Here is a 20,969-nt window from a genome sequence, read left to right on the forward strand (position 1 = left end):
AAACCACTTACATTCAATACTCAAATGAGAAGGTTCATACAAGCAACAATTATACAACAAGAAGAAAAAACAAGGGCACTCCCCAATGCCACAACAACAATTTTTTTTTTTTTTTTTTTTGTCAAACCACTTGCATTCAATACTCAAATGAGAAGGTTCATACAAGCAACAATTATACAACAAGAAGAAAAAACAAGGGCACTCCCCAATGCCACAACAACAATTTTTTTTTTTTTGTCAAACCACTTGCATTCAATACTCAAATGAGAAGGTTCATACAAGCAACAATTATACAACAAGAAGAAAAAACAAGGGCACTCCTCAATGCCACAACAACAAAGAAACAAAGCAGAAGTAAAGATAGTTGGCAATAGGTTCTTGAGAGCTTTGAGCCAGAATCTTGGAAGGATCTTGGTACATGTGAGATCAAGATTGTTGACAAACTCTTCCATGACCAATTCGATGGATGAGAGATAGCCACTGTCATAAGACGTACTGGCGTTAGAGAAGGGATCAAGGCTAAGCTTCTCACGGGTTTGAGAAGGTCTACACGGAGTAGGAGCTTGACACAGTTTCGAGCAAGGTTTGGAATGCTATGTCGCTTAAGGAGGTCTAGTGGAGTTTCCGTAGGGTTTAGAGTGGTCTTGGAAAAATCAAAACCACAACTAGCTTTCAAACAATTTGAGTTCTCGACCCAAACACCATAGACACTCAAGCGATAGGGTTCAAAGGGGAGGGTCGAACAGGTTACTATTACAAGGATTCTCAGGAGGAGCGAGTGACGCCAAAGCAACAATGATGAATTACTTCTCAGATGGAAACCATAGAGGGCGTAATCTTGATCACACCATTGGCTAAGTATCGACATCAATATAAGCTGTAAGTATCGTACCTAGATTGAAATAGCTTTAGGGTTGGAGCCAACATTATCTGAACTTTTTCCCGGAAAAATAAATGTTGAACATGATTGAATTCAGTGGTCACGGGATATGGAGGCAGAGAAGTGAGGACGATTCGGTAACCAGCGCTCCGTAGAGGCATAGCCATAATGCCGTTCTTCATCACTCTGCAGGAGTAAATAGAGGCCAAAAACAAAGTTCCCAAGAGCCTAGAGCTTAGATGGAGATTACTCGTCAGTGGATTGCTTTGGATCAGGGATTGGAGATGGCATTAACGGACATCGATCGGAACTAACGAGATGAGATGTAAAAGGTGTCGTCTACCCTTACAGTCAACACGAGAGAGCGATATGATATGCCTTCGTGAAAACTCTGATTTGTCAAAACTGGGCTTTTTCCCTGAGGCCTCTACTGCTTGGACTGTTAACGGGCCGAAGAAAATGTCAAGGCCCACCAAAAGAAATCCAATGTTCTTTGTGGTTGACCTAGTTGTACAGATAGCGCTGCGGCGGCGGTTGGTCGGAGAAGGTGTGAAGATTTGCAAGATAATATACATCTCCGGTAAGCAAAGTTCCAGCAGAACCAAGCCAGATGAAAGGTGGGAGGTTCGGATGGGATTCCACAAAGACATTTCAAGTTTGTAAGGATGAGAGCTTGACCTGAAAACGGAGGCGTCGTGTGTCGTCGACGTCTCAACCGGGTGAGAAGTAGCAGCTGGTCCAAAGGAGGACTCACCTGCTAAACACGGTGCCTCGGAGACCTCGGAGAAAGCTTTCTCAGGGGAGGATACACATCCATATCTGATGATACGCATGTCGTTTGTTTGTGAATCCGGTACATCGGCTGAAACGTTCAGAGGAAAGAGGAGGGGGTTCACCGGAGGCCACCTACACCCTTTAGCTCTGTCTAATGCTATCTCGCCAGGATCTGAGGTTTGTGGGGAGAATTGTAACCAAAAGAGAAACAGGGAAAAGAGTAGAGAAATAACAGAAGAAGTTTTAATAAAGCGGAGAGCAGAGTGAGCTAGATCCCGACGCCGGCGAGCAAGAGCTTCACCAGCGTCGGAGGAGGTTGACAGATTTGAGGCCTCAATAGTAGTGCCTGAGAGAGAACTAATTTTTAACTGTTTAATTTGACTATCTTTCCCCAATCTTCTCAATAATGAATATGCTTTGAGTTTTAATGTACATCAATCCTTTCTTTCTCCTGAACGAGAAAATTGGAGTATTTTCATATGTGATGCTAATTATTAATTATTCCATATGTTTAAAATATATTTTTCAAGTCTTTTTTCATATAAGTTTTGTACTTAACATAAATTAATATACAAGTTTTTAAAAGAAAAACTATCTCTAAAGCAAGAAAGTGTTTCAGTCTACAAATATTGTATGTAGTTTTAGCTCAAAACCCTCAAACACTTTAATTAAGATAGTAGTCAATTTCTAGTGTGGAGTGGGGAAATAACTTAAACAAGTAGAATATAGTTGAAGAATTGAAAAATGATACCATGTAATTAACAAGTTAATGTTCATGCATAAAAAATTTCAATTGTATACACTTTTGATTTGATATTTCCGAAGATCAACTATTTAAGAATATATAAATTTGCATCACATGTGATGGTCAAGGCCGGTCTTGGAGGTCTTTTTGACATTAAGGGTCTGATTGGTAACATAGCTAAAGTTGTACAGAAAAGCTATAAGCTGAAGCTGTAAGCTGTTATGGAATAATGCAAAGCTGTAAGAAACATTTGTATCGTGTAAGCTGTACCAAAAAGCTGAAAGTAAAGCTTTTTATAAAGTTTTTGGTAAAGTTTTTGTGATTGGTAAAAAGTCAAAGTTGTACAACTTGTAATACTTTATTTAAGTTCACCAATCAGTACCTAAATCATAAAGATTTCGAAAGAGAGATTAAAGTTTGCTTAATATGTTAAGAATAAAAGATACTCTAGCAGTACGCAAAATAAGCTCTGTTATGTACGTACTTTTTAGTAAATATTCATATTTTTATTGATTTAAATAAAAATTAATATAAGTTTTTATATACTGTAGTATACAAACTTATCGAATCAAACAAATTTAAAACGTATTGATGTGGAATGTCAGTTGAAGTGACGTTTTTGAGTCTCAAGATAGGAAGTTTATCGACTATAGTGTGGCGGGAGTTCGTATCAGCTGTTGATCTTCACTTAATCGTATGGTTGAGGATGATTTGCAGATAGAAAGATTATTGGTCGAACCCAAAATAGTGAATCCTATTAAATATAGGGACTTTTAAATATATGATGAGAGAGATAATCCTTTACTTATTAAAACGGAAGTAAATTTGCTAATATAGCCTTCTACTTCTACGATTTACATCATAAACCCTTACCATTTTAATAAATAGAACATCTTAAAGTTACTATTATTTTTGAACAAAAGGTTTTAAAACTGATTACGGAACAAACCGAAACCGGATTATTTTGCGGTTTAATTAGGCGGCATTTTTAGGAAACCGAAAAAGTTGAACCGATTAAACCGGATTAACCCATTTTTATGTAATTCAGATAATATAAATAAAATCATTCCTCTTGTGAGGATCTTTGTCAAAACGTTCGTTACGACCCTCTGCTTGCTTCCAAAATAAGAAAAAGAAGTTGACAACATTGAAATTTTAACTCTAGAAGAGTGACAACACCCTAAAAGAATTACATTGAATGATCATCAATTTCTTCTCCAATTTTTTTCAGGTAACTTATAGTGTCATGGACAAACACTTCAACTTCAAAATTTTTATCAACAAAGAGCCTCATCTGCTTCAAACAAGATAACTGTAAACTTTCAACACGCTCTGGTGTACCCTCAACACAAGTCTCTTGAGATGAGTCACATTCTTCTGTTTCATTGATCCAATTGGATGAACTGGCTTCATTTTTTTTATTTTTTTAATGTCAGAGACTTAGCAGGAACTTTATAATATAGATAATCTGAGTAAGAACCACACAGTGGAGAAGAATTCCTTATACAAACTGGAACAAAACAAGAAAAGAAAGAAAATCAAATCAAATAACCTGGCTCATCCTTTTGGTTTTGTAAAACGACAAAGCCCTCGACCAAAATTATGCTGGAAAAGGAAAAAAATACTCATCAATTTAATACAAATGCTACATTTGTTTCGTGTGCATACCAAAAAAAAAGTGCTAGAGCAATAAAAACAATTTACATATTCTTTTTGTGGGCCACACAGACGAAACGGTTGAGCCTGACAATGCTGCCAATATGTACCTCTTCACCCTGAGAATAGGTGGGAATTGCATGTATTAATCTCCTCCTGTTAGATAGATTCAATGCTTTGACATTATTAGCAGAGGTCTCGACAAAAATCACTATCAAAACAGGGATCATATCGGTGTCGTTTTTCACTTCTCCATCAATTATCTTTTAAACTACTCCCTTACTCAACTTTACGGCCATGGTAAGAAAGATGGAAAACCAAGAGACAATTTCAAATTGTTCAGTAGTTTCACTAGAGAAAGGAAACCAGTTGAACTGTTGAAAATTCTTTTAAAGAGTGGTTCTTTATTATGGTTTGATTCTGCCATGAGCACGGTAATGCACACTTTAAATTATAAGTATATTTTTTCTCATTTTTTTTCTTAAAAAAAAAACTTGAGGATAAGAAATGTGTAGTTAAGATAAAGAATTGTTTTTTGGTTATCTCTCTACCAATGTCCGGTTCAGATCGGTAGTCGGGATTTTGCAGGGTCTGTGCTTGAATAATGAATACTGAGAGAGAGAGAGAGAGAGACTCCGAATGGAGAAAGCAGATCAAATGAAACGGATCAAGCGGATCTAGCGGAACAAGTGCGGATCTAGCGGTTCAAAATGTATGTTTGAATGGTGAAAGCGGATCAAATAATGCGGATCAATATTTATATTGTAAAAAATAAAAATTGTAAATAAAATATTTTACATAATATAATACATATTAAAATAAAAAACTTGTATTCATATAACATGTTATTTATATTTATGCAAATTAAAATTATTAAAAAATATTTAATGTATACATATTCAATTAAAAATGCTACAAATATATTTATTGTCATAAATACTAAAACATTAAGCAGAAAAATACTTAAAATACAACACAATAAAAAAAACTAATATCGAGTATTTTGATTTTCCCATAACATATCTGCAATATTTTCTCTGATATTTGCCATAAGATTGCCATCAACTATATTTGCATATTCCAATTCCCCTATATCAAACTCAGAATTTGTGTTAGTAATCTCTGTCTCTCTTATTACTTCTGCAAAATCGTCATCTGAAAATTTTGAAATTCTGATAAAATTATGTAGTCCCATCGTAGCCGTTACCACTCTTTTTTGCATATGAATATTATATCTAGAAAATTCACAGAGAATCCTCCATTTCTTCTTCCAAACTCCAAATGTCCTCTAAATAACAGAGCGTTAAGATGCGTGACATCGATTAAATAGTTCTTGTTTATTCCTAGGAGGAGGACCATTTTCGAAATGTGACATATGATATCGAACAATCAAGTTTCGTGAAGATCTATATGGAGCAGGAAACCCTTGTTTATTTGGATAGCCAGAATCAACAACATAATATTTTTCTAGTGGAGGCAAAAGAAATTTAGAATCAATGTCTTGTACCATTGCGAGAAATGCTGTATCGTGACAAGATCCTGGTGCTCCATTACAGACATATGTAAACAACATATTCAAATCACATATTGCCATGATGTTGTACCATGTCAATTCCAATACATTCCTTGTAATTCATGCTTCACCTGAACACATACATGAACCCCATCCATTGCTCCAACAAATCCACTAAAATATGGCCAATATCTTCAATCTATCTGCATTCGTTCGGAAATTCAGAATAGTTTTTGTCTTGTTGGAGTCTTGATAGTCTTGTTGGAGTCTTGATATAATCACAAGCAAGTAACTGAGTCGCTGTAAGAACCTCATAAAACTTTCTCTTTACTGTCTCTTGATTTTGTCCAAATCGTAATCCAACATCTCTTTGAACTTCATTATGACCACATATCCGTAAAAATATTGCCACACTCTCTTCAATGTTTGCATTCATTGTTGATCTTAAACCATAACTTGTTTGTAACTTATCACACAATGTTCTAAAAGTACTAAGTGACATTCATAGTAATTGTAGTCAAGCAACATCATCTTCTTGTAGACGATGCCAAATATTTATCCACCCCAAACCACCGTCTGTTTGGACTGGTCCTCTTTGAAAATATCGATTGTAGTAACTCAATGTTGGTTGAATTATTAACTCTTCAAATTACTCATTTTCCAAATTTCATAACACAACAGTGTATGTGTTGAATTGCGTACATCCCACTAAAATTGTTAAAAAATTATTAATAAAATTGAAAAAAATGAAATAGTAGGCGAAACATAGCAGAAGACAGCAAAAAAGTAGTGGTTTTATTGTGTTGGCAGATCATGTATGTTTTTTCATAAAAGTCTCCTGCATAATACTGTAGTGGTTCAAAATATTTTTAAAAATGGAAGAACCACTTTTTTTAGTTACACACGTGAATGACTTGTTAATTACGGAGCGTGTTTCATGTGACGGCTGAATGTTCCACTTTCCACTCAAAACCAAAATAAATGTTATGCTTTAAATAGTTCATAAAACTTGTTTCCCTTGTAAACATAAACACAATCAGTTTAGCAGTTTTGTTTGAGAAAACAGATGATCTAAGTGAATAGTTTCGGCTAGTTTTCACATGTTTTTCGTAATTCTACAAGGTAAATTTGATTAATAAACAAAAATCTACGTTAGATGTCATGTAGGCATGGTCGTCTATAGAATAAAACTGGATACAATTCTTTTCTTTTCTTTAATACTATAAAAATAAATGTGAATATATGCAATAAATTAAGGGATTTGTGGTGGCAGCCACCGGGCACGTGAACGAACATACCCGTGGTTTGCGTGAATATTCCGGCGAGAGAACTTTTCAATAATAAGTGTGATGTTTTTTTTTTCTTGTTCTTTGGGTGAAGAGTTAAATTTTGAGCTTATATAAAAAAAAAAAAATCTTTTCGGTGTCTAGTTAAAGGCTAGCTTTTTTGGTAAGACTTGTAAAACTTGACATCACATTTTCCAGCTTATATTTTTTTCCAGCTTAAATTCAGATTGAGAACAAGGAATTCATCTCCTTGTAGAATATTACAATGTATGTGCACCAAAGCTTTTCACACTGAAATTAATATTTTAATGTGTGTTGAATTGGTGTTTTATTATTTCTGTTCAACTGTGAGTTGTAGATGTCAAATGAGTTAACTGATTAAACAATCATAAATGATGAAGAAGAAAAATACTCCAATATAATTTTGAAATGCTAAAACAAATACTTAAAATTACTAACAAAATACTCTTTTTAAATGAAGAATGTGATTATATGACTTTTCAAAACGTGATATTGATCACTCGTCAAAACATAATATATTGGAGTATTATACTCCAGTATAAAGTATATATATAGGTGGGAGGTGTCATAATTAGACGAATGATATAAACTACACTTGTAAATAATCCTTTAAGTTTGTCCAAAAACTATTGATTTGACCATTTTATTATACATACACTACACATGCATGTAAACATTTATAGTTATCTATAACTATATGTATGAGGGAGGGCTCTCTAACTCTAATCATTCTTTTCTCCGAGCAGAGCAATTGCAAAGGAACAAACTTGGGTTCATTAAGCTTTGGAAAACGTTTCAGATTTGTTTTTCGATTTTCATGAGCTTGCCTTCACATCCCTAATTATTTTTAGATCAGCCAGGATTTCGCATTTTGTGTTCGCCGTACGAATCTGTCTCCTCTTGTATTTTTTTTTTTTTTTGAAAAAGGGTTTAAAAAGCATTTATTCCTATGACCTAACCTAACACATTACTCTCTTTGACTCCACTTTGTTCATTACGGGTTTTTTGGATTTCTAGGATCCTTACAATATTGCTAGCCGAAAAAAGAAAGGATTATTATGGGAGGCAAACATCCAGACTTCGAGTAGTTGGGTTTGTACTACTTTGTTGGCAATTAACTGTACTATGGCCCTAAAAGTTGTGTGTCACGTCCTAACTTATACTGGGAAGTGGGAACTAAATCACATCTGCCGCAGCCTAATAAATGATTATTATATATCCCAAACAGTTGGCCTCTCATTTTGCGATTTGTTCTTTTCGAGATGGAGAGTTAAGAGTCTTGAGACTGATAATGTATTTAATTATAACAATTTTACTGGGAAACATATAGTGTGGTTACCACTTTTGTTATCAAAGATCATATCGTTATCATGTTCAAGTTATGTCATATGTAGTTCGTCAAAAGAATACTTATATGACCAAAAATTCTCCATACTGTATTACCTAGAATCTTGGACGATGGAATAATATACGCGTAATTAGATAGATTTTGTGGTCCTCCCCATTGACATTAAAATGTCACGCTGCCCAAATCCGCTGAAAATTTGTTTTGATAAATTATTAATAGAAAATCGTGTAATATAATTTGGTTAATAATTATACATTTCGATAGGGTTTTGAGAGAACAGACGATTGTGGAACTACGATGTGTATAAATACAGCAATACATGCATGTATTTGGATCGGATGCATCCTTTCGATTATATATTTTTTATTTATATTTATGAACAAACAAGTTTTCTGGTGAAGTCTGTAAAGCATTTAATGTAGAAAGCTGCTCCTTGCATGGGACAGCACGCATTTATTAAAATAAGATTATTATTATTACTAGTTGAAAAATACTCATACTCCTTCTAAATTGATTAAAAAAAGTTTGGTGTCAGTGACAAAGACAAAAGAGTGTCGTCGTCTCTTCTTATTTATGATCATCCAATCTAGTGGCTCTAAATTAAAATGCTTCTCTGTCGTCGCCTCTTCGCTTCTTGCCCTTAACAAATTTCTCTTCTTTTCAGAAAAGAGCAATAATTTGTATTTTATTTTTGTTTTTTAGGTAGATATTTTAACAAGACAAACTTTTTCAATCAGAAAGGAATCCAAAAATACTACTACACATGTACATAATAATCAGGCTTGTTATTAATGGGTCAACTAAAACACATTTCAAAACTCTAGATATAAAATAAAAGAAAGCTAAATGTTTCAGAGATGTAATTGATCATATATATATAATGAAATGATTGGATTTACATATGACTTATGCATATCATCTTTAATAGAACTCAAAATCTACGTACATAAAACCAAAAATATAATTTAAAAACAAGGTCTACGTACAACGTACGTGTTGACTAGAAAAGAAAGGTCTAAAACCGTGTCGAAAGTATTCGAGTATAGAGTTTTTTTTGTTAGTTAAAGAAAGCATATACATTTCTTTCTTTGATCAAAAGTATAATACGAGTGTATACATGAGATAAGTTTATATTCTTTTATGTTTACAAATTACAATCGAGTTTTGATGCTGGAATTATAAGTCCATTTTTGTTGGAATTTAGCCTGTATAAAAACAATTAAACACGCATGGCATGAACAACAAACAAAAGCTAATCTTAAATAAATCATCACAGCTATTGGTTTTGTATCAATAATTCTTAACAACTGTACGTATTGAAACTATGTTTTACTCCATTATATAAAATCAATTGTTACGTACTGCGCTGTGTAAGTCGTGTACTCGTGTTTGTATTCAAAGGGAGTGAGTGGAGGAGAGATAGAGATGAATACCTTCATGCATGTACGCCATGTATAGTGATATGACGTCCAAATCGAATCGTGAAAGCGAAGAAAATCTTAGGCTGACTAGTGTAGTACTGTAGACTAGTAGTTAGAGTGTAAAAAAGAAAATATAGTATGAATTATATATTTCTTTTCTTTTTTGTTCAAAAATGGAAGAACAAGAGAGGTCCTACCGGGAGTCGAACCCAGGTCGCTGGATTCAAAGTCCAGAGTGCTAACCACTACACCATAGAACCTCGACATTTGACTGTATGAAAAGAGTAAATATCAGGCTTTGATATATTGTATATACAATATTAATACATGCAAGAACAAATAAGGTTTTCTGTCTAACGCTCACCAACGTTCAGTGTGTATAACAATATTTAGTCTTGGCATAGAAATCTGATGTTCTTTTTCTCTTCCTCTCTAAGTTGTAAAAATCATTTTTCCAAAAGTCAGGATACGTCAGACATTTGTATATATTTATTTAAATTAACTAGATAATGAGCGTATGCTTTGATTAGTATATTTGATCAGTATATATATGTACAAGATAAATATATATTCTTTTCATCCTCGGGGAAAACATTCGAACTTATAACTGTTTACTCATATGATTTACCAACTAATTAATTAACTAGATCATTTAAACTATTTATTACTAAATATAAATAATAACTTGATTGTTGAAACATAACTTCATTTCATGATAACTGGAGTTTGAACTAGTCAACTCCTAAACTACTTACTCATTTGTAGCACCTGAACCTCTAGTGGTATATATAAGTAGTGCATAACTCGAGTAGATAATTAATTTCTTGAAAAACAATTGTGTAGTAGTGTTAAATTATGTTTTCAGTTCACGAATTAGTATCATAATATACAAGTCAACACTCAATTTTATTTTATTGAGTTTGCAGTCTTTGTTATATCCATTTTACATTTTTACACCATTTATCTTGCTCAGTTTGTTAGTAAGTTTGTATTACTTTCATAGTTTCATTGTTTCTTATGCATACTCTACACATGCAGATTTGTCTGATCCCTTTTATTCGCTCTACATCGCTTGTTAAGAGTTCAATCTCCATATCTATTTAGTAGAGATCGTGTTCTTGGGATAGTACTTGCCTTTGAATGGATATGTTATAGTATTAAAATTATGCTAGCACGTGTTTGGTCAAATCTACTAATATGAGAATCTGTGAGCAACGCTTCGCTGTTAGTTTCAACTTTCAACTGGTCTAAAGGATATGTTTCGATTTTGGGATTTAAAGAGTGATGACACAAGCGCTGACGAAATTAGCAAAAAGGTAGTTTTGTCGTGTGGTGAGCTTTTAATCGAGAGGTAGGGGATTGATTAGTGGGATCCGGTATGGGTCGCAGATTTTGTTTGGTCCCGACATGTTTTAATTACAAAACAATACTAATATATATTTTTTTCAGAAAATTATATATTATAAGTACAATAAGTCTATTGTCTCGCCTCTATTTTATTATATACTAGTACATATATTTTTCTCTTGTTTTCTCTTGTTTTCGAGAGTTTGTTTGTGTGGAGGGAGAATTCATTTTTAAGGTTAAAACAAATTTAATTTGGTATTGATAAACTTAAGAAAAATAATTTAATACTTATTTGGCAGTGATAAACTTGTCAAAAACAAAATGAATCTTGTTCTTTGTAAGTCTTAAATATTCGGATCATTAACAGCAACATTATCTATTTTTGCAGAACTAAATAGTTCTTTATAGGTTCTATTCTTATGTAAATTATAATAATTGACATTGGATTATTGTGTGTTAGCTATTACTATTGTTTTTTAATGCATCTTATACATTGGTGTTTATTAAATGCTAACTTGAACCTGGTGTAATTGTGCAAACTTCAGCTATAGATCTTAAAGAGTAATAAATTGAAGTGTTTATATATATATAGATATATATATATATCTTATTATATAAAGTTGGGTTTTGAAAATTAGCCATTAACAAAATTTTGACAAATGTCAAGATCTCAATCACAGATTTTGACATGTGTTAAAGTTAATATTTAATAGGAAGAATTTGACTACAACAAAAATAAAGTATTTTGTTTTAAAATATTTTAATAATATAAAAAGATAACTATCAAAAATTACTGAATTTATTTAAAAATACAAATTTTTTTAAAATAATTATAAGGAGATTATATATATAAATATATATTTCATAAAATTCAAAATTATAATATTATTTACTTATTTTTATTTTTAAGTTATTAATTCTACAAAAAAATAGGAAAATGGATTAAGTAAAATATACAGTTAATTATTAATTCTAAATTTTGTAAATACTCACTTCTATATAAACATAGATCATCTTATATTTAAATAATTTATTCAAAAACACTTTCAACTTTGTTTAATTGGGAAATTTTATTTAATGGTAAGGTAAATTTTTCTTATTTTTTTAAACCAAAATTTTCTCCTACTTTCTCCTTTTTCAGTTGGGAATATGTAAAATTGATATGTTGACCAAAAAAAATATTAATATATGCGTCTTCTTTTCCTAATACTCTATTTTAATTTTTATTGTAGTATTTTTTATTGTTTTATTTAATTTATATTTTCAACTTTGAATTATTTGGGATTCGTATATTACAGGGCTTATAATTTTCTATTGTTTCTTTAATTAAGTCAAATTAATTTTCTTCTAATTTCTTAACCTTGATTGGTTGATCATTAATCATTCTTTTTTTTTGCAAACATAATTGTTACCATTATTCATTCAATCATAAAGGGAGATAACGAGTAGAAGCTCATCAACCTAATGGATAGATAAAATATGATAATCAAACACAAGCTTACAACAAACATAGATAGATAGATTAGAAAACGTAAATCGTTGTTGATAAATCCATATGAGCTCAAAGACTGTGACACCTTGGTTTGCGGAAAGGTTTATAAGAATTGATTTTGTCACATATGTCACCAAAATGCACTTATTTTTCCGGTCAATGGTTCTGAGAGAGCTTCATGATAGGTGACCTTCTTGGAAGTGATTGTCGGAACTGTGCGAGTGAGGACAAAACAAGTTTTTAAAGCCTCTCATACATAACAAACTGGCCATCGAAAATGGTGGGTCCACGGGCAAAGAATAGATGTAGGGCCCACTTAGGAAGGTAGGCCCATGGATTGAGAGTGGACATGGGTTCACTAAGCAAGGTGGCGGTTGAGGAATTATATAAACAGAAGCTACATCATGGTGTGTCAAAGACACTTCCATCCATGAATACATTGGAAAATTTAACATTTGTTACTATCAAAAGATTTTGTGACGTTAGAAAAAGGTTTTTATTTTCATTGGTTGTCGGAGCAAGCCATTTTGAGATAGCAAAAAGAAGTGAACATGTTCTCTCCACACAGGTGGAAAGCGGAGCCAAGATTCTTTCTATGGTGGAGGAGGTTGGACACAAGGTTATCTCCCCAAGAGAGGAAGGTGGAGGAGGTTGGACGCAAGGTTATCTCCCCACGGGAGGAAGGCGTAGCCAAGGTTCTCTCCATGGTAGAGGAGGTTGGACGCAAGGTTCTTTCCATAAGGGATGAGAACGGAGCCGAGGTTTTCTCTATGGTGGTCATACATTATTGTGATGATACATCATTGATTAGTATATTATGTAATATATTGTTTATTCAAAATGTTTTTTGAGCCAACAATTTTAGTAATAAAAAAACTATGGAGAAGTGAAAGTAAAATAGTTGGCTTAATGTGTTCATATAGACATTTTCTAGATGGTGATAATGAATATATTTATAACATAGAATATATTTAGGTGTAAAAATACACTTTTGATAGTAACATACATAAAAGATTTGTAAATAGATATAAATCAGTGTATTATAACAAAAATAAATTTATAAATAACATACAACAAATTTTAATATATTTTTGTTAAATTTAATTTAATTTATAAAACTTTAAACCCGCACATCGGACGGGTCCTCATCTAGTATATATATATATTATTTTTTCAATCAAACATTAAATTAGAAAATAACTCCAAGATTGGTTGCCAAATCGGAGGATAAGAGTTTACAAAAGATAATTCTGAAACTAAAGTTCAACTACAAATCGCATTATGTATAATTTAAGTTGGTATATATACGTAAAAATGTTAGATCAACTACATATCGCATATATACAGTACATGATCAAGACAAGTAATAAAATACATATAGCACGAGTAATTTCCATTGTTTTTTTTATTGTTTATTGTAAATCATATCTAATAACAGTTTTGAACGGTAGTGTACGCTTAACCGAAAGTATCTTAGGTCTTCTTTGGACATATCGAACGAATCCATGATCCCTTCACTTCATGATCTAGTTGATCACTCATCTCACTCACTTCTCTTCTTCCTTAAAAAATCATAAAAAAATAGTAATATAGAAAATCAATATCTTCATTAATATGTATGCGTGAATCCATGGGAAGTGGATCATTATGGGTTCAAAGTCAAAAACTTATGATATTAAAAAAAAAAAAAGTCGTATGATAAATTAAGCCAACGCCGAGCATTATTTCAGATAAGCCTAAAATAAGCCCATTTAGATGATTGTAGCCCAATATAGGCCCAATATATTAGCTTCACTTTCCATCGTTTCCGAGTTACGAGAGCGACGCCGACGACGGAAAGGTTAAACACACACCGCCGTTGATCCCGCCGGTGTTTTTCAATGGAAAGCGAAGCGATTCAGGAAGAGCTTCAGAATTTAGACGTCGAGTTAAAAGATGTTCAAGGTTTACCTTTTTCTTCGTTTTCACTCGTTCCTGTTTTTACTTTTCATCTTCGAATTCGCGTTTCGAGTTTCTCAGATTGCTTCTGGTATATACGTAACCAAGAAAAGCATTCAAATTCTCTATTTTTGTCTCTTTTATATGAATATACATTGAGGGTTTAGGTTAATTTACGAGTTCATAGCCATAAGAACTTGGATTATGATTTTAGTGAAAGTTTCAGTTTTTGAGTTTCGTGTTGATTGAAATGGCTTAACAGGTCAGATAAGTGCTTTGATTGACCATCAAGATAGGTTATACGAGAGGAAGTCTGAGTTAAAGACACTGTTAAAAGCACTAGCAGCACCAGAAAGCCCTGTTGCATCATCTGGTGGCTCTACTGCTATAGAGAACTGGTCTGAGGCGTTCGAGTGGGATTCTCGTGCTGATGATGTTAGGTTTAATATTTTTGGTATATCCAAGTATAGGGCTAACCAGAAGGAAGTAAGTGACGTTCTGCATTTTCTGATCTGAGATGTTATCTGTTTTCTTATGTTGATTCTAATGACAGTCCGCGTTATGATTAGATTATTAACGCTATAATGTTGGGAAGAGATGTCCTGGTGATCATGGCAGCAGGTGGCGGGAAGAGTCTTTGCTATCAACTTCCTGCTATACTTCGTGGCGGTACAACTCTTGTTGTCAGTCCTTTACTTTCACTCATTCAGGATCAGGTTAGTACCTAACGAAACAGCTCTCATCTTTAGATATTCTTTTATTACGTGTCTTGAGATCAATTATCGTTTACGATTGTTCAGGTTATGGGTTTGGCTGCTCTAGGAATTTCAGCCTACATGCTGACTTCTACTTCTGGCAAGGAAAATGAGAAATTTGTGTACAAGGCACTTGAAAAGGGTGAAGATGACCTCAAGATACTTTATGTAACACCGGAAAAGGTATCAAAGAGCAAAAGGTTCATGTCAAAGCTTGAAAAGTGTCACAATGCTGGGCGCCTCTCTCTTATATCAATTGATGTAAGTGTCTCCTGGTTTTAGCTTCTTACTCAGATTCTAGCTTTCGTTTATTTGGACATACCACACTGTTAGCAAATAAAACTACTCTCTGAAATCTGAATGTTCAATTTCCTATTGTTGGTTCGTTTGCAGGAGGCTCATTGTTGTAGTCAGTGGGGTCATGATTTTCGCCCTGATTACAAGAACTTAAGCATTCTAAAAACCCAGTTTCCTAAAGTTCCCATGGTTGCTTTAACTGTATGTTTTTGTTTTCATCTATTTCAAGCTTTATTCGCCCACTTTTTTGGGCTTAAATCAGTCACCACTAGGGAGCTTGCTCCTGTGCTAATCAGAAAATGACCAATAATTATATTTATGTCTCTATTGCAGGCAACTGCTACACAGAAGATCCAAAATGATCTGATAGAAATGCTGCATATTCCTAAATGCGTCAAATTTGTTAGTAGTGTTAACAGGCCAAATCTCTTTTACTCGGTACTCATAGTAATGAGTTTTATTAATTTATATTTCTCATTCTGTAGACAATATGTTGGCCTGGATATGAGCAGTGAACTATCTTGCAGGTTCGAGAAAAATCGGCAGTTGGTAAAGTGGTGGTTGATGAAATTGCAGAGTTCATACGGGAATCATACTCTAAGAATGAATCTGGAATAGTCTATTGCTTCTCACGGAAGGAATGTGAACAGGTTTGTAACAAAAATTCACACATCATCATATGTACTGAACTTACCATTATATTCTTCTTTTGCACCCCTCCATTTGTTCTATATTGAACCTATCGGGGAAGAAAAGCTTACATATTTTGTCTTCCGCAATGGTGATAGATTGCAGGTGATTTACGAGAGAGAGGGATTTCTGCTGATTATTACCACGCTGATATGGATGTAAATATGCGCGAAAAAGTTCATATGCGGTAAGCTAGTATTTCTTAAAACGTGTGGTGCCTGGTACTTACCTTGAACCTGAGATTGAAAGTCCAGCTCTGATGCAGCTCGACTGTGCTCTTGATTATCAAGTTATTGATGTGAAATTTGCAGCATTGACTGACTATTTTGTTGTGTCATGTTCACAGATGGAGCAAGAACAAGTTGCAGGTCATTGTTGGAACAGTACGTATATTCACCGTTATCATTATATTATTTAGTGGTACAGTGATCTGCATTAATCAACTCTAATTAGTATTTACTGTTTTGCAGGTTGCTTTTGGTATGGGAATCAACAAGCCTGATGGTTAGTAATGCTAACTTTTGTTTCAGTTTTCCGTAGTGCAGATTTCTTCCTTTTGCAAGTTATTATCCCTTCTGCTATAAATTCCCAGTAGCTGCTGCTTTCTTAAACTCATATATTTTCTAAAAAACTACCATCCCTTGCATTTTATTTATCACCGTTCTTACTATCTTCTCCAACTGATACATGAGACATTGTTGTAGTCAGGTTTGTCATCCACCACAGTTTGAGCAAATCGATGGAGACTTACTACCAGGTTCCAGTCTCTTGTCCACTAAAACTCGATGTCGTTATAAGGTTTGCCTCTTATCACCTAACCATCATAATGTAGGAGAGTGGCCGTGCCGGTCGTGATGGCCTTCCATCTGAGTGCATCCTCTTTTTTCGCTCGGCTGATGTTCCCAGGCAGGTGAGCTCCAAATTTTACTCAACCCTGCTGATATTTGCTGTGTATATCTATATATTTCTGAAATTTCATTGATGCTTTTCTTCCTCCTCCCAAACAGAGTTCCATGGTCTTCTACGAGTATTCTGGTCTGAAGAATCTCTATGATATAGTTAAATATTGTCAGGTACGCTGTTTCATTTGCTATTTCCTGAAGAGCGCATTATTGTTATACACCTTTATATATCTAGAGCAAACTGTATCAATCAGCACTTTGTATTGGCTAAAAGCACCAACTTCCAAGATAGTTGTGTACTTTGCTCAGCGTCCAAATAACTTTTTTTGTTTACTCTTTTATTTTGTCTAGCATTAAAGATCATGATCATGAAATGTTCTAATTTGTACGCTATCTTATGAACCATAATTTCTGAGATTCCTTTTTGCAGTCTAAATCCAAATGTCGTCGAAGTGCTTTTTTCCGTCATTTTGGGGAGCCATCACAAGATTGCGATGGTATTCTTATCTACAGTTTTCTACTACTGATAGATTTTCGACTAGGTCCGCTGATTCTAGATTATCTGATGTGCTGATCCTTATTCTACATTTGGTTAGGAATGTGTGACAACTGTGCCTTGTCAAGTGAGTTCAAAGAAGTTGATGTATCGGGTATGTCCCTACTTTCGCTTGTTGTTTCTCTGAAATACATTCTTCTGCAACTGTTTGAAATCAGCTTATAATTTTGTTTTTTTCTGCCAAAATATTTACAGCTTATGATGGTCAATAATGTCATAATGTTTTTTTCGGTGTCATGAATTTTTGCAGACCTAGCTAAGCTCGTGGTTTCTATGGTGCAAGAAACGCAAGCCAAGGATCAAAGAGTGACGATGTTACAGCTGGGTGACAAACTAAGAAATAAGCACAAGGATCTAAGTGAGTCACGTTTTCTTCATTTATTAGTTTGAGCTGCATTAAGTTATTGTTGTTGTTGTTGATTTTAAACTCTGTGGTTAAACCTAGGTGCTGAGTTAAAGAGAGACGAGATAGAACATCTTGTGGTAAAACTGATTGTTGACTCGGTATTGGTAAGTTCATTGTCTATGTTTATAGTTTCGGTCAGATTGCAATATCGACACGTGATGTGATAACTTGTGACATTAGTTTTTTCAGGCTGTAATTGAGTATTGGTTTTTTTTTTCTGTGCAGAAAGAAGAATTCCAGCACACACCATATTCGACAAACGCTTATGTAACAATGGGACCGTTGGCCAACCAACTGTTGCAAGGTAAGGAATAAGGAATTACCTTCTTTTCACGCTCACATGAACACAAGTTATCCACTCAGGTAGCCTCTAAGGTAGTTGAACCAATAGAAGTCATAGAAGTAGAAAATGTTAGAAGCATCATGTAGTTTTAGCGAGTATAGATAGAACTCGATATTCGCCACATGCCATTTCATTTTGAAACTGTTAGGCTAGCTCGGGATACTGTCTAAGAGTTGGAACTTTCATAACAAAAAACATGTTCTTATATTGTGGAACAGGAAGAAAGACGATCAAAATGGAAACATCAAGCAAACAAATCAAGAAATCGAAAAGAAGTATCTCATTTTCCGGGTTAGAACTTAAGCTTGACGAGCTACGGAAGGAGATATCCGCAGCTGATGGAAACATACTCCCTCACACGGTCCTCTCAACCCAGCAGATTGGCTCGATAAGTTCCCAAAAACCAGATTCATTACAAGAGGCGAGTTTGCGCTGATAAAATTTGAGTTTTATTCTTTTTAATTCACGTTTGATAGCTTGCCTTTAAAGCTTTATTGGTTCGATATGCAGTTGGAGAAAATTATAGGAAAATTAAAAACAGAAAAGTACGGAGACAGGATTCTAGAGGAAGTGATGAGACACGATGCAGTCTCTGAACACATTGTTGAAGATCCAAAAAAGGAAGGGACATGTGAAAGCAGATCAAGAAAGAGAGCTAAGACACAGAAGGATGTTGTTTTGGTAGACAGCAGCGATGAATATGAAGAAGCTTGATGAATCAAGTATCTTCTTATCCAATCATCGCTGCTCTTCTTTTAGTTCTTCTCTGTTAAAGGTTCCAAATTTCACTAATCTTATGTAAGAAACTAAATGATTCTATAATATATCATAATAAATAATTACTAACATACTTTGCATAAGCAATTTCACTATCTTTAGTAATCTTTTATAATTTAGTAATATGCAACATAAACATCAACTGAGACACTAAGATCATTCTTAATTTCTTTTCCATCAAGAAACAAAGTGCAATAAAAGAAAAATAGTGAAACTACCAATGAGAGTTCCAAACGACAAAAACCAAAACACCAATTAGATCCAAACTCTTACCAGCATACGACAGTTCAAGTCATCAAATAACATCATCTTAAGAATTCCAGCAGAGCCTCCATGTCTGCGCACTTATGCTTCATGTCCTTCAACTCTTCCTCAATGTCTCGCACCCGAGTCTGGCCAACCTCTTTCAGCATCTTCTCCAACCAATCCAGCTTAAACCCCGCTTTTGCCACATAAGATAGTGTAGAATATGCGTTGGCCAGATCAACATTGGAGAGTTTCTTGGGGGACTGGCACATAATCTCAGTCAAGCTTAGTAGGCTATTCAAGTATGTTGTTCTCAGATGTGGGTTCTCCAGATCGAATTTTGATGCAATGTCTGGGTGCTCTTCAAACAGACTGTTCACAGATTCTACCTGCAAGTGAAATATGGACGAAAAGAGTAAAACCCAAATCAGATATAAGTTTTTCGATACCTGACAAACCATACCGGCAGCTTCTATATATATATTATATACAAGAAACTGAACTATAGTTACTTAGTCAGCAACTCTTACAATAACGTATTTAAAAAGTACCTGTGAAGGAAGAACTTGAAACCCATCTGTAAAGTTTTCTGAACTAATAAAGTTTCCTCTAACACATCTGATCCGCCAATAACTTCAAGAACACCAACCTCAGCAACAACCTTGACTTCTCCATTCACAAGAAACCCATAATTTATGTCAATAAGTTTGTAAAGGGGAAGCATTGCTGAAAAACCACTAGTAGGCATCTTCTGATCAAACCAATATTCTCCTTCTGTAAAATCACGAAACATACTACTTTAGTCAACGACAAGAATAATCGCACAACACATACGTAGAACCTCACAGCAACACAAGTCCCATGAATCCACAAGTAGAACCATATACCAAGAACTTTACTCTGTCAGCCTTTAGGAAAATAGTTTAGCAAATGTAGAAAGAATCACCTTTATGTTGGGAGAGTCTTTCGCAAAATTGGTTTACAACAGTTAAGCGAAATTTTGTGTGCCTTTTCCATCCATTAGGCAAACTATCAGAATCAGGGACATCCAGATACAGAGACAAATAATCATCAATAATGACCCCTTTTCCCTTGGGATAGATGAGAAAACGCCTGCAAGAAAAACAAAACCAGTAAAGCAAAGGACAATATCAAGTAAAAACCGAAAATGAGTGTACGAAACATTAGAGAACAAGTTTTCTAACCATTTGGAGCCACCAACTACGAATGGAAGAGAATAGAGTTTCTCAGATTGCAAAGAGGAGAAATTCTTAATTGTCCATGTTATCTTCTTTTCATATTGCTTCTCCATTGATCTTGATGATGACTCTTCATTACCAAACTACCAGCAGAACATGAAGAGAGGCTCACACACTTAATTGTCTTAAACAACAATTTTAAAGAAAATTTAAAGACAAAACCAATATAAGAGAGAGTAAGATTATACTACAAACTCGAAGCTTTTACAAGACTCGGCACAATACACACGCACAACAATCTTTATAAGTAGGCCACATAACGTTCAGAAAACGCATGGTCACTTTGCTTTAAAAACGTTTAATAGGGTTTGAATGGG

General features: G+C 34.1%; 1 protein-coding gene, 1 non-coding gene and 2 pseudogenes across 3 annotated transcripts; 1 reads left to right on the forward strand and 3 right to left on the reverse strand.

Annotated features, from left to right (window-relative positions):
* Positions 1 to 5,043: 5,043 nt before the first annotated feature.
* LOC147928256 (uncharacterized) lies at positions 5,044 to 5,726 on the reverse strand (annotated as a pseudogene).
* Positions 5,727 to 9,832: 4,106 nt separating this feature from the next.
* On the reverse strand, positions 9,833 to 9,904 carry TRNAQ-UUG (transfer RNA glutamine (anticodon UUG)). Its single transcript has one exon. It is a non-coding gene; the product is annotated as a tRNA-Gln (tRNA).
* Positions 9,905 to 14,130: 4,226 nt separating this feature from the next.
* On the forward strand, positions 14,131 to 19,234 carry LOC104741750 (ATP-dependent DNA helicase Q-like 2). 2 transcript variants are annotated; one of them, XM_010462663.3, is made up of 20 exons: positions 14,131 to 14,427; positions 14,684 to 14,907; positions 14,991 to 15,137; positions 15,222 to 15,437; positions 15,570 to 15,674; positions 15,807 to 15,911; positions 16,001 to 16,123; positions 16,262 to 16,350; positions 16,510 to 16,546; positions 16,634 to 16,667; positions 16,868 to 16,920; positions 16,996 to 17,073; positions 17,171 to 17,236; positions 17,496 to 17,562; positions 17,662 to 17,715; positions 17,872 to 17,979; positions 18,067 to 18,131; positions 18,253 to 18,331; positions 18,589 to 18,791; positions 18,881 to 19,234. In XM_010462663.3, exons 1-20 carry the CDS (start codon positions 14,364 to 14,366, stop codon positions 19,082 to 19,084), a joined length of 2,121 nt encoding a protein of 706 aa, XP_010460965.1. In that variant the 5' UTR covers positions 14,131 to 14,363; the 3' UTR covers positions 19,085 to 19,234. The 2 variants fall into 2 exon arrangements, 1 of the variants encoding a protein (XP_010460965.1); XR_015580680.1 differs by having other exon boundaries at positions 14,278 to 14,427; positions 16,872 to 16,920.
* Positions 19,235 to 19,452: 218 nt separating this feature from the next.
* LOC109128684 (MATH domain and coiled-coil domain-containing protein At1g31390-like) lies at positions 19,453 to 20,705 on the reverse strand (annotated as a pseudogene).
* Positions 20,706 to 20,969: the final 264 nt, after the last annotated feature.

Source organism: Camelina sativa, chromosome 14 (assembly GCF_030686135.1).
Source record: "Camelina sativa cultivar CO46 ecotype springtype chromosome 14, ASM3068613v1".
Taxonomy (NCBI): Eukaryota; Viridiplantae; Streptophyta; class Magnoliopsida; order Brassicales; family Brassicaceae; genus Camelina; species Camelina sativa.